The sequence below is a fragment of the Anguilla anguilla genome, chromosome 16 (genome assembly GCF_013347855.1).
Source record: "Anguilla anguilla isolate fAngAng1 chromosome 16, fAngAng1.pri, whole genome shotgun sequence".
Lineage (NCBI taxonomy): Eukaryota > Metazoa > Chordata > Actinopteri > Anguilliformes > Anguillidae > Anguilla > Anguilla anguilla.
The window spans coordinates 6,574,831-6,589,394 of NC_049216.1; the positions used below are offsets into that span (position 1 = coordinate 6,574,831).

Consider the following 14,564-nt stretch of genomic DNA (forward strand, 5'->3'; position numbering starts at 1 on the left):
ATCACTTTAATATGTTGTAGCCTATGCACTGGAGATTTTATCGTGGGAAATTGGCAATCATAGGCATATTTGCATGTAGTACCGAATCCCTCTAGCATATCCATCAGATGTAGTTAGAGTCAACTCCTGCGTCGGGATCAAGATTGATTTTTATGACTGAGCAGTGACGAAGCTCCGAGAGGATTGACTACAGCGCGGTTAGCGCACTACCGCAGGTGCACAGATAACAGCGAAACTGTGATCTGGGATTACACGTAACGACAGAGCTGACATTTAAATAGCAAGTCAGCCCTTTTCTCCAGTCTTATCGCACGGGACACAATCGGTGTCAATAGGCCTGCAGATTTATTCTAGACGTCTCGCGCAGAGTCCTCATGAATTGCAAATTTCACCGGCGGGAGAGACAACGCGAAGCTCACAGCACCGGTAAGAGGATTACAGGCTTTTAACGTAGAACATCGAAACCCTAATTTTCCATTTGTGTTATTCTGAATTGGCAAGTGTGTTTAATTCCTTTCTTTAGCCTACCGAGAAATAAAACCTGTTTTATCTACCTCATTTGCCGTGACAGCTGGTTCCTCACACAAAATGTCAAATTTTAGTTCAGAAACCTTCCACGCGACAGCTTAGCTGACTTCATCTTTAAATTATCACAATTCTTCTTGTCTTCTCAACAATAAAAATACTATAAAAATACTAAATTAAACCCGTGTACAGTTGTGTATGACAATATTCCGAAAATTACAGCACCCGTAATCTCATTCATGAGTATAAAGAAAGTAAACATCGCAGAAAATTGCATATAATTGCAAATCATTTCACTGTGATAGGGGTACATTTATATGATCAGCAGATAAGCGTGTACAGTAGACAAGGAGAATAAATATAGTTAATCACGCAATCAAAGATAGTGTTAGACATGGATGAGCAATGGGATCAGCAAGCATAAGACCTAATGCATAAAAGAGTCATGTCACAAAATTAATATACTATTTCAACGAACAATATTATAAATACTTTGCACCCTTCAGCCACTAGGTGGCGATACTGCACCGCCTTCACGAACAGCAATGAGACAACGCATTCAGGGTTAAGCAGCATCCAGGAATGCATCGGAATTCCCAGTTCGCATTTCAGTTACAAGCAGTTTACATATTGCCCATGTCTGATGGTAATATGTGTTGTCAGTTTATAACAACATCCAGCCAAAGACTCTCTGTTCAATTAAAACAATTATTAATTACATGTTCAAATACGAAAACATGCTCACAGCAAACACACTATGGGCCAGGCATCACGTAAGGTTCATTTCATTCAGCTGCATGTAAAACTCAAATAAGGGGGGGGGGGCGTTTCTCAAGCAGAATATTATATTTAAAAGCATGCAGTAAAGCAGAAGTGTCCAATCTCATCCAAAAATAGCTGTGCTGGGTGCAGATTTTTGTTACAGAATGAAGACCATAATTAGTTAAATAGTAGAATCAGGTGGTGTAGTGCTGAGCCTAAAAACCAGAGCTGGAAACTCTCAGGATCAGAGAGTAAAAGTCCTGCTGTGTGTTTCTTCCGCCCATGAACTCAGCCAGCTGATTTCACTCATTACTTCTACCCTCTGGCTGAAGAATGGTGCTAATTAGACAATCCAGTTGATTGGAACAAAGTCCTGGAGAGGGCTTAATTTCCAAAACTGGATTTTACACTTGGCTAAAACAAAAAGCCTGCGCACTCTGGCCCTTTTTGGATAAGATTGGACACCCCTGCAGTAAGGACTGTGTAACACACACACACACGCACGCACGCACGCACGCACACGCACGCACACACACTCGCGTGCGCTGACCTAGAGGCTTTTCTCTGACCGAGATTAAACTTGAGCACTTTCCTCTGAGAGGAATCCTGGGATGGAAGACTGTGGCGAAGGGAGGAAGAGAGAGATGGAGGAGGAGAGAGAGAAGAACAAACACACGTTACAGCAGAAAAGAGCTGGAGAGAGAGAGAGATGACCTGCCACAACATTACATGCAATGGGAGGGTGGTGGAGAGAGAGAGAGAGAGAGAGATTCATTGTATATAGTTGTATGTTGTAACCACTGCTTTGGCAACACAAGTGCCTATATTTGTCATGCCAATAAAGCACTTTGAAATTGAAAGTGAAATTTAGAGAGAGAGAAAGAGAGTGGGGGAGAGATAGGGAGAGGGAGGGGGAGAGAAAGGGGGGATCTTTCACTTTCTGAATTAGTTTATTTTACCATATGCTTTGTGTATATATTAGTAATGCCAATTAAGACAATTGAACTGTTGAATTGAAACAGACCAAGAAAGATACTTTTTAATCTTTCATTCAATTTCTGCATGTTTGGGTGACACAAATTATGCCATGACAATAATGAAAAGTGAAATGAAGAGAACAAGGAAAATGGAATTTAAAATCAGAGCGTCCTCTTACAAACAATTACACATAATTCAATGAGATGGGAATCAGTTTGTTGTCATTAAAATTAAGAGTTTAACAAAAATATATTGGGCGATTAAGCGGGCAATTAGGTGGAGGCTAATGGTAGAAAGCAGAAAAAACACTTGAAACGCAATTATACAGTTTTGCGATGCACCGTTCCAATTGCATTTTTTCAATTGTGCAATGGAACTGGTTTCCCTTCAAAGGTACAAATCAGAGAATGAGCTTCAGCTTCATCTTTACCGTGGGACTGGTCCACCGACGCTAGCATGGCGCTAACATACGCTAGCATGACGCTAGCATACATTAGCGTATTACCTTGGGACTGGTCCACCGACGCTAGCATGGCGCTAACATAGGCTAGTGTATTACCATGGGACTGGTCCACCGACGCTAGCATGACGCTAACATACGCTAGCGTATTACCATGGGACTGGTCCACCGACGCTAGCATACGTTAGCGTATTACCGCGGGACTGGTCCGACGACGCTAGCATGGCGCTAACATACGCTAGCATGACGCTAACATACGCTAGCATATTACCGTGGGACTGGCCCACCGACGCTAGCATGACGCTAACATACGCTAGCGTATTACCGTGGTACTGGTCCACCGACGCTAGCGTGACGCTAACATACGCTAGCGTATTACCGTGGCTGATCTATACGCGTTCTCAGTCACGCGGCGCACATGTAGCGCTGGGTTACCTGGACTGCATCTCCGCTTGTGCTTTCTGCATGTGCGCCGAGGGGGCGTGGGGCGGGCCCTGCATCTGGACGGGGGTCCCGGCCTGGCTGGGGGCGGCGGTCTGGTGGGAGAGTTTTTGGGCCTGTTGCTGCTGCTTGTACCGGGACAGGCTGAAGAACAGACCCAGTATGGCCTTCAGATTCCCATTCCGGATTTCTGCGGGGATGGCGGGGGTCGGGTGGGAGGGGGGTGGGGTGGCGGACACAGAGGAGGTCAATGGCTGTTCCACAGAGTGATCATCTTTCCCATCAACCCTTGGACCAGAGGACCAGAGCTGAGTACAGTTCTTTTCATTTCAGTATAAAATAAAATAAAATTCAATCAGTTCACTTAAAACGCCTTACATAGAACATTCTGGGCCTTTTTCAGTTTTGAGCTGAATTTCAGTTCATATCCCGAACTGGACTAAACTGAAATGGAACGGCTTTAAGGAATATTCTAAGAACCAGCTTCAGCAAAACAGCTGAGAAAACCATTACGTTTAACACACAGACATTACACCTTGCATTGTAAGGACGTCAATTTGAAATGTCATAGTCGTGCATATTCTGGGTAATTAGCGGTCATTACACAGTGTCAGGGTAAAAACGAAACCCCTCTAATCGTAGCCCCCCCCGACACTCGAGCACTGAACCCAGAGCGACTCGGCGTCGGTCTCCGATCATTAGCCGCCGCGTCAGCGATTAGCGGACGGTTAGCGCGGTTAGCGCTAGGGCTAGGGCTCGGGCCGGGTTACCTTCCGCGGACAGGCCCTGCACGTTGACGCCTTTGGCGGCCAGGAAGCTGAGGCAGGCGTCGATGTTTTCAATCTGAGGCAGGGGAGAGAGAGAGAGAGAGAGAGAGAGAGAGAGAGATATCAGTCTCGGAGAGCGACTCCTTCGCATGGCTACGCGGTCAGGCTAAAGTACACGGTGGAAGCCTTGCTGTAGCGCCGCCCGAGTTTCGGCTCTGGTCCGGGGGATCAGTGGCGAGCCGCGGAGGAGGACGTCGCCGCCGCCCCGAACAGGAAAAACCTGAAGCGCCGAAAGTGGATCCTGCCCAGTTTCGACACCGCTGTTTTAAACCCGGATTCTTTCAAAACCCGCATTCCCCCGCGAAGCCTCGTCACTGACGAGTGAGGAGAGAACACGGGGGCGTCTGTCTGACCGGGGGGGGGGGCGGGTCCGCGGCCCTGGACCCCGAAGAGCCGCAGAACGCGCCGGCGTCCGCCGTTTACTCAAACCGATCGGCGCGAGCAGCTCGCTCACCTCGCCCAGCTCCTCGGGTCCAAATCGGCTGCAGTTTCTTATAAATCGAAAAGCCAGCAGACCCCTCCAGTGACCCTCCAGGACCGGGGTTTGGTGGGGGGGGGGGGGGAACACCTCTTTGATTATATTTGTAATGTCAAATAAGAGTATGACAAAATGGAGAGCGGTCTCTTTGAATGAGTCGCGTTCGCAGGAGCAGGAGCGCGATGAAACATTAACAGAGAGCCGGGCGGCGGCGGCTGTGCTGTAATTAACGAGCCTTATCTTCCGTCTCGTTGGGTCCGTTGAAGCATGACATCAGCGCCCGGGTCTGAAAGCGATAAGGGGAAAACACGCGAGCTCGCGCTGGCACTGGCGCTGGCGCTGGAGGGGTTAACGGGAGTCCGAGGGCCTGTTTACATTCGAACCGGTTTTCGACTTCCTCGTTAACGCCCCCCCCCCATCCCCCCACACCCCCACACCCCCCAACCGCTCTTTTTTACGTGCCCGAACGCCCCACTTCTCACCTTTTACTAGCCCGAGGGCTTACGTCTTCAAACAGACTTCCCCGCAGCCTCTGACTAATATCTGCGCGAGGTTCAAAGTTCCATTTTTTTTCTTTCTTTTATTATCGAAGGTGACGGCGGATTTTAACGAGGAAACTTGAAGCCGGTCCGGCCGTGCGTAAACTCTCGGCCTGCCTGTAACCCCCGGTGACGGCGGCGCGGGCGGACTTTGGCGCCGTCTGTCCGGACGCAACGATTCGTGACCGAGTCGCCCGGCCATGTCAAAACAGATGTGCTTAAAAACAACACACAACGTGTCATTTTTAACACACAACGTGTCATTTTTTAACACACAACGTGTCATTTTTTAACACACAACGTGTCATTTTTAACACACAACGTGTCACTTTTAACACACAACGTGTCATTTTTAACACACAACGTGTCATTTTTTAAGTTAAGGACAGCACATTTTGTGTTACTTTCAACACAGCCTGCGTTAGAAGTCTCCCTTTGTAACACATAAATTGTATATTTGTCATACAAAAGTAAATACTTTGACATAAAATGTTTCGAAATCGACACAAAAAAAGTGCGTCTGATGTTGACAGATCCTTTTTTGAGCGTGCCCTCTTCTCTAAAGCTCTCTCACGCGCCAGGGTTATTCACCTGTGAGCCGAATTCACCTCGACGCAGATGCACACTGTGATTGCTGAGGAGATACCGGCACACTGTTCAAATTGATCAGATTGTGACAACTGGCTAAGTTTACCTGAGCACCAATACCCTGATGTTTGGGAGTAATCGGTTCATGAATGTCCAGTTCAGTGGGCATAGTGTTAGCACACCTCCCACTAGTGACAGAACAATAAGTAATATATGTGCGTATTTCAATTAGGCACCAGCTTTAATTCATATGCAGTATAGCACATCTTATTCATATGGGCTTATAATGGGCACACATGCTTAAAAAAAACATTATTGAAAAGACTGCGGCCGCCAGGAAGAGTTGCTTTAGCAACCCTGCATTACACATCACTCAATATAAAATAGAAGTCCCTGTATGCTTAGTGCCCATAACACAAACAACCCAGGACAGAAGCTACAGCAGGGGTGTCAAGCTCCAGTCCCGGGGGGGGGGGCCGCAGTGTCTGCTGGTATTTGCGGTTTCTTTCCGGTCAGCAGCCAATTTAAGGCCTTGAGAACAAGGTGTGTGGACTCCTCAGCCAATCGGTGACTCGCACGAATCACTCGAGCTGAAACGCACCGAAGGCCAGCAGACGCCGCGACCCCTCCGGGACTGGAGGTAGAAACCCCCCCCCCCCCCCCCCCCCCCGTGCTGGAGCAACCTGCGACCACACCGTAGCCCCTTCAACCTCGGGACACAAACAGCCCCGTCTCCTTGGTGAAATTAGGAGAGCTGGTCCACGCTGGATCAGAGGGAAAACCGCACCGCACGCTCCAGCCTGGTGGGGGGGTGGGGGCGGGGCCAGGAGGGCTCCAGTCTAAACAACATGCAAATCAGCAGTAGTTAGAGGTATGCCTTTGCTTTACCCCGTTGCTAGGCGACCTCACGTGGCGGCACCGTCCCCGAAACCGGGCTGACAGGCGGGCATTAACAGGATCCGCAAACTTCCCGGCCAACGGAGTCCTGCATTTACATTTGGCTTACGCTCTTACGCAGAGAAACTTACACAGCTTACATTACACTACAGGCCATTTATCAGACGCTCTTATCCAGAGCGACTTACAGTACACAACTTTTTTTTTACATCCATTTATACAGTTGGATATATACTGGAGCGATGCAGGTGAAGTACCTTGCTCAAGGGTACAACGGCAGTGTCCTTACCCGGGAATCGAACCCGTGAACTTTACGTTACAAGACCAGTCATTATACTTCCCCATTATGCTACACTGCCGCTTACATAAAATCCATTTACATGGCTCGATATTTACTGAAGTAATTCAGCTGAACTACCCTTGCTCAAGGGTACGGTCGGATCCTTACTGTCAACCAAACCAAAGTTGCAAACCCAGTTCCCTAACTTTCATTCCACGCTGCCACCCGTTCTGGCTGCGATCACGTGACCGGCCACTGGCCCTGTTTATAATCCACCGTCAGCAGTTAAGAGCTGAGAGCAGCCTTCGCTCCCGCATCAGAATCGAATGATTCTGTTGTACGTCGCTCTGGATAAGAGCGTCTGCTAAATGCCTGTAATGTAATGTAATGAATGATACCATCCCCCGTAAATAAAAACAGCGCGAGGGCCAGGCAAACAGTCCGTTTCAGCAGAGCGAGCAGAACCCGTGCCTGGCTTTTCATGTTATCGTGAACGTCAGCGCTGTGAAATCAGGAAAAATTACACACCTAAGTAACGGAAGGGCTGCTTAAGTTACTTAACTTTTTAGCTCGTTCAGAAAAGGGGGGGGGGGGGAATTTTGCAGATGCAACTGAACAAAAACACCGCCCCACCCCCCCCGTCACTCTCGGTTTTAAACATCCGTCGCTATTTCTGGGTTCGGTTTGGGGGTCAAACAAAAAAGCTTTTGGTGAAGTTTGAAAAAAAAGAAAAAGAAAAAAAAAAAGTCCGTTATAAAGAACAGGGCTGTGTTTGGAGGGAGGGTCAGTGTTTCCATGGGCGCTAATTCCAGGCTATTTTAGAATGCGGGGTCTGCTGGTAGCCGCCGGGTCATAAGAGGTGGGGGTTCTGAGCGCGCTCTCTGGGCCCGAAAAGCGAGACCCGCGTGGGCGGAGACGTCCCGGGGCCGCCGAGAGACCGGGGGGGGGGGGGGGGGGGGGGGGGGGGGTCCTGACCCCCGACAGCTGGTCCTCCGACGGACCGACCCCCCCACCACCCCTGGCATCCCAGCTACGCCCCACCCCAAATTCCTCCCCTGCTCCACATCGACTGACCCCAGCGCGGGGGGGACGGAACTTACCGCCGATCCGCGAAGCGTACGCGACCTCAAGTCGCCAGGACTCCGGGGACAGGCAGCGGTACGCAAAGAGGAGAAAGGTTCACGAGAGGCCGACCGGCGTTTTTAGCGACACACCGGCACCGCGTTCGAACGGCGGTGCGCGCGACCTCGCGGAAGGCCGCGTCCGTGCCGTGTCAGGCGGCCAAACCTTGGGCAAACACAGCTGACTCGTCACCATCACAAACCCGACGAGTAAACAGGCATTCTCGCCTCAAAGAGAGCAGGCACACGCTCTGTTTACATACGGAGCGGAGACCGGGCCGGTTTTACACGGGTTTCGGGGGTTCGGCTGACCCGAGGGAATTTCGACGGAAAAACTCGGAGCGCTTCTCAGGAATGCCGCAGAGACAGCGCTACCCATGTCAGGTGGTCACGTATCTGGTCTCACCCCGTTTTAAAAGTATGCAATTGAACAAAAAATTTTCATCATCACACTTTTAAGTTTTAGAACAATTCTTACTGAAACCGTAATTGGCCTTATATTAGCATTTTAATGCTATTTAAACGACTTATTTTGAGTATTTAAATGAACTGCATGTATGTCTGCCAAATACACCAGCTGGAAAAACAGCTCTGTCAGGTGGGGATTATATACATATGCCACTCAGTCCTTTTAACTTCTATCAGCGTAGTCTAACCACAGTATTGTTAGCGAGCTATACGAACGTTTATTGAATAGACCTACACTTTAGCCATCACTCTAATGTAAAAATGTAGGCTACAGCCTATACTACTCGAAATGGTGCCCTAGCCACTTAAAAAACACTCAATTCAAACAGAGCGCAAGGTGCTCTTTGAAAAATCCATGTTTCATTATAGATTCTATTCGCACTGCGACCACGTCAATTTGAACACGAACAACCGGAACCCGAGAACTCCACTTGACCATCATTGTCTGCGTCCCTGATGATGGCAACCATGTTGAAAACCTCACCGGTTCAGAGTCACAACTTCTGCTGAAATGCAGAATAAAGATTCTAGAAGCTTATATGACCCAAAAAAAAAAAAAACAAGACAACGGTTAAAGGCTAATTTCTTCATGAGTACTACGTAGCGTTCTAGAACTTTCTTCATCCCTCATATGAAGAAAGCCGTTGTTCTCTCCACCATTCTACTCTAAATCCCTAAAACCTCACTGTTGTTACATCCTATATGTGTCCACATAATTCAGCCTATAGCCTTCTGCACCAGTGTCTTGCTCCTCCACTCATATACACAGAACAGAACATACAGAGTTGCTATAAGGGTCATTAACATCAACTGATCAACTACAGTCAGTTTGTCAAAAAAAAACATCAATGCTATGTCATCAGTTCTATGCAACAGCACTGTACATTGCATCTTACCTGAAGGCAGTGTTACCTGTGTGCACTGCCGGAAGCACCTGCTCACAGCAGCCACCCGTGCAGATTTCAAATGTTTATCTGCGTCGGTTCACGCTGAGCAAACAGAGGGGAGGGGCTGCGGATCGTTCCGGAAACGTCCAGCCGAGCAGGCGCGCGCAGTTAGCGCTCGGTCTTTCGCCCGGCCGAGCGCTCTCTCCAGGGCGGAGACGCGTACGCCGCGCGCGGGCGGCCCTGCGGAGCACCGTCGAGTATCCGAGTATCGCCCTCGTCAACTGAGACACGCTGGGCATCCGCCGTGGCTTCCTGCTCAAGACGTTCTCCCCTTTCTGGTCCCTGACAATGCTAGGTATGTCAAACAATGGGAACGGATGGTGTAATCCGCAGGTACAGGAGAACAAGCACTCCATTCATCATTAACACAAAGGACTTAAGAGCACATCGTCACACCGTCTGAAACCAGGAAATTCCTCTCGTGTTTTCGGACGCCTCTTCCTCCCCACGTGCCGGTCGGACGTCAGCAGTTCGCCATCGGTCGGTCCAGAGCGGCCTTCTCGTCAGGCGAAGGAAAATCCGAGCGCTTCGTTTACGACCTCACCTTTGAGACGGCCGCCCGATGAAGAGAGAGCTCCCGGAAATCCCCCCCCCGCCGGTTGGGGAGGGCGGCGGCCGGACGCTTTTTGGCGACCGCCGGAGCGGCGAGCTCGGCAGATTTGCATGCGCGGGTCACCCGGAGTTCACCTCGCCGGTCAGCTGACGCAGCGGCGTCGCCGTCGCCCGTCAAACGCGCGCGCGGGAGGCCTGACGTCGCCGCGACGCGTCCGGGTCGGTACTTTCCGTCGCGCCGGTCAAACATTAACCCGGCGGTCCCTGCGCCGCCCGGACCTGGGTCATTTAACGTCAGATCCGCACGCAGCCTAGCTTTCCTCACGACAGCAAGGCTAAAAATGTTACACTGTAACTCCTAGACTTGAGCGTGCTTCTGTCTAACACAAACATCCTACGTGTCGGGCTTGAGCAATGCAGTCGTGCAGCTGCACTGTCAATGATTTGTTTGGGCTAGGAAAGCCATGCACTGATGCACTGAGAGATTAAGACGGCAGTAGAATTAGAACAGCAAGGGCACTGGGCTTGTAATCTGAAGGCTGCAGGGTTCGATTTCCAGTGCTGTTGTACCCTTGAGCAAGATACTTAACCTGCATTACGTCAGGATATATATCCCAGCAGCATAAAAAGGATACTACGTTTAAAAATAAATAACAAATTTAAATTCAGTGCAAGCTGCTTTGGACAAGAGCGTCTGCTAAATGCCTGTAATGTAAAGACTTTGCAGTTCGCACACAAAAACCTCCAGTACTATGGGCTACAAACAGATGCCAGAGCTAGGGCTCATATTTATAAGACATCTTAGAGTAGGAAGGCTGATGCAGGATTAGTTTTGCCCCGGCTATGTCCAATCCGTATCTATTGTGAAACTGACCCTGGATCAGTGCTTCTACCAGAATACAGGCTGTGGGGTTTAAGGCTGGGTGTGAAATGTATTTTGGCGGTATAGGGGATTTATCGTGACATGCTGAGGGAAGATTTGATGGATGTGCCAACAGTCATTTAAAGACTGTGTCTGATTGGTTAGAACTGGTTTGCCGTAACGTGTTCAGAGAATCTGCGGTTGAAGTTGGTTTTTAACACAGGCAAAAGAGGAGGAAAAATAAGGAGCATGACATTTATGACGTTGACCGTTATTTTTGAAAATTCATAAATCTACCGCAAGCAACCTTCGCGCGCCTTGCGCAATTAACAACAGTGTGAAACCGAAAGTAGCTAACCCGGTGCCGAGTCACATTTTGCGACCTAAAAAGTGAGAGCGAAGTCAACGAATGTTTGTTTAATACCGCTCTGTTTGAAATTCGGAATTCCCAGTGTTTTTTTTATTTTTTACTGTAGTCTTTTCTCCGTGGATGGTGGAGATGGGGATTTCCGCAGGACGAGCTGACTAAGGAATCAGCTGGTCTGGGGGCTTTAACGCGCTGATTAAAGCTGGGTGTCTCACCACCAGAAGCACGCCTCTCATTAATCGCTTCCTCAAGCATAAGAAACGCGGACGATTCCGTTCGTCTGAAACTACAGACGGAGCGTGCCGAGACTCGACTCCCAAGCCATAAAGTACCTTCTACACAAGAGATCTTGTAGATAAACAACAGCCACCTGATAGGTCCACCTCTGTGGTTGTGGGTGGGCTTCAGTTAACACATGGAATCATCCCTGCAGTTTTTTAGTGATCCTGTGTCAATGTCCTCCTAAACTTGTAAATGTGAGGGGGGGACTGTGTCATTTTCTTTCTTGCTTGGCAGTCATTTAGGGTGGGGGGGCTGTTTTAAGAATGACAGACAGGAGCAGTTGTTAAAACAGCTACTCGTGTTCAGCCAATCACAGGGTTTCCCAAACCTTTTCATCATCCAGGACCCCCTAAAGCACTGATGCTCAGGCTAAGGACCACCCATCTCAGTGACAAGGCTAACTGAAGACAGTTGCTGACAACTGCTCACACCCACCACAGATGATAAAGTGACTTTTTTAACCCACTAGTATAAGGAACCAGGCATAAAACAGGACATCATAAACTACCGATCTCCATTGGATCTATATTGGACATGTCTATAGTTACAATTATAACACTCAGTTCTCATAGATCACCATTCATTCTGCTCTATTATCAGATTACCATTTACTCAGAGTTTGTTCTTGCCACCGTTTGAGGGTTTTTCTCCCCACTGGGAGTTTTTTCTTTTTTTACCTCACGTGCTTGCTGTTTGGGGGTTCAGGCCTGGTGTTTGCTCGTTTTTCCTCTGTTTCTTATGTATCTATCTTTGTGACAGTTCTCTGTGAAAAGCACTACACAAATAAATGGAATTGTTCCATTCTCAGATTACAACTCATTCTGCTTCGGTCCCGCAGATTACCGAACTTTGCTTTCTCACGTCCGCTTTCCACAACCGCAGCGCCTGAGCCGCCGCAGGCGATTCTGACAGGCCGCTTTTTAACGAACGCATGAACGGATCTGATCTGAAGAACGATCCATTCCACGCGCTAGCCCGCTGAACCGTGTCCCCGATTCAAACGAGCGGGTGAAGTGCGCTACGGCAATTCAGGGGGGTTGAGAGGGGCGAGTGTTTTTTACGCGATCGAGAAGAAGGGCGGCGGCGATCGAACCTTCATCGCACTCCCAACAGCCGCCGCCGCCTTTGATTTCCGCTACTCAGAGGATGCAAATGCGTTCAGGGAAAAAAAAAAAATGTAAATAAAAAACGCGGCTCGTTTGCACAATGGCCGCCTCAGCGCCTGCCTCACGGGGACTCCTGCGCCTCCGCCCAGGAGGATTCTGGGAAAAGCCCGCACGCGTTCGGAAGAGCTCAGAAGCGCCCGCTCCAAGCCGGACCCCCGCTCCAAAGCGAGGTGGCGGTACCGGCGGCCGGGCCCCGCCGGAGAGAGCGGCACCTTCGGCGTTCAGCGGCAGAATGGCGGGCAGATAATCGCGGGTGGAGAGAGCGCGAACGCGGAGGCGGCGGGCTAACGTCCAAAGCCTCGACGCTGCAGGGAGCTGTGAAGCCGTCGTTTGGCGGTAAAAGGGACCAGGCCTAATCGATGCGGAGGACGCCATGCCACGCGATACAACGGGCCGGGCAGTTCTGAAAACTTTGCCCCCCCCGTCGGCTCTTGGAAGCGCTGAACAAGGTTGAGCAAAGAGCTGTGTTCAACTCTTTTATTATTATTACGTTATTTCTCCTTTATTCAACCAGGGCAGTCGCGTTGAGGTTGACGTCTCTTTTGCAAGCGAGCCCAGGAGCCTGCGTGTCTTCGGACACGTCTTAACCATCACTGGCTGTGAAAACAACGAATCGCACCCTCAGCTCAGGAAAGGGATACGCGCCCAAGGAAATCGCCGTACGTCTCTCGCAGAGAGAAAAAAAACGGTTCTCCCGGCGACCGAAGCCGTAGCTACTCGCTAACGTTAGCGGCGGGTTTCCGATCCGTCGGCGGTCGCGGTCCCCTCGGGACATCAAGCCCCGCCTGTTTTTCTTTTCTTCCCCCCCCTCCCCCGGCCTCTCCGGCACCGCCGTTTAGCGTGCGCTAATCGGCGTCCGATTTGACGCCGCCAAATTTTTCGACGTGGGAGTCCCCCCGGCCTCTACCGAACGCCGTTAAAAGTCTTCAACGGGACCGTTAAAAAAACCAGAGCCTGCATTAACTGCTCTGGCAGCCTGACTTCACGCGCAGTCTGCCAATGGTTATACACAGAATAAACGATGTGACTTTGGCACTGCTTCGCTAAAACACTCCGAGGTGCCGAGAAAGTTAAATAAACATTTCATTTTCCGGCATATATGAGTTAAGGATAAAAATGAAGATTTTATTGCTGAAACTAATGCGTTTTCGCAAGATTCCTTCATCGGGGTTACACGTACAAGCAGCAAAGTGCTTCTTCTATACCAGGGCTGCCCGACCCTGTTCCTGGAGATCTACAGTCCTGCAGGTTCTCATTTCAACCGTTATGTGGCACCACCTGACTCTGCTAATTAGCATCTCGATGAGATCTCTAGCTGAATGAGGCGTTTTGTTGGTTGCAGTGAAAATCTACAGGATGGTAGACGGGCAGGAACAGGGTTGGGCAGCCCTGTTGTGTACAAAACAATAAAATCAATAACAACAATAAAACAATTTTTAAAAAAAGTTCAAAACAACCAATAAGTAAACATCTAACAGACCATAATCTAGGAGGAGGGAGGAATTCAGACATGACAAGGCGGAAGGGTAGCCAATGGTTACCAGGATGGCTAACAGGCTGCGAACAGGCAGCATTGTAACTTTAACGCTGCACATTAAAGAAACTGCGGATAAAGAGGAACCAGCAAGCAGCTTTACTCACCATCTGAGACCGGCTCTTTGGGCACCCATTGATATCCGCAATCTTCTCACTGGCTGCAAGGAGACGGGGAGAGAAGAACAGAAAGAGGACTCTTAGTCACGTCTCTTTGGAGACCGTCGTCCCCGCAGACTGAGGCGAGAGGGCTCTTTCAGTGCGGAGGGAGGTACTGCCCCGGAGAAACTCAATCTTATCAAAGCAACGGCACAGAGGGCCAGCCCGGCCCGGGCCCGGGATAGCAGCTCGTTTGGGGGTGGGGTTGGGAGGGGTGTGGTGTGGGGGGGGGAGGTGGGGGGTGTGATTCTCAAGGGGTTCCCGAGGCCCAGCCCACAGCAGCTGAAACAAGGCCGTACTCTCAGGCCGACAACTGTGTGGACAGCTTCTCG

At 49.7% G+C, this 14,564-nt stretch overlaps 1 protein-coding gene across 1 annotated transcript in view; it reads right to left on the minus strand.

The window, feature by feature from the left end:
• The window catches only part of LOC118215164 (neuron navigator 2-like), a 130,093-nt gene that overhangs the window by 88,259 nt on the left and 27,270 nt on the right, over positions 1-14,564 (minus strand). Inside the window, exons 3-6 of the mRNA XM_035395625.1 lie at positions 14,182-14,234; positions 3,937-4,009; positions 3,161-3,356; positions 1,838-1,906 (exon numbers count right to left, since the gene is read on the minus strand). Of these exons, the coding sequence (XP_035251516.1) occupies positions 1,838-1,906; positions 3,161-3,356; positions 3,937-4,009; positions 14,182-14,234 (391 nt within the window). The remainder of the gene's footprint in view (positions 1-1,837; positions 1,907-3,160; positions 3,357-3,936; positions 4,010-14,181; positions 14,235-14,564) is intronic.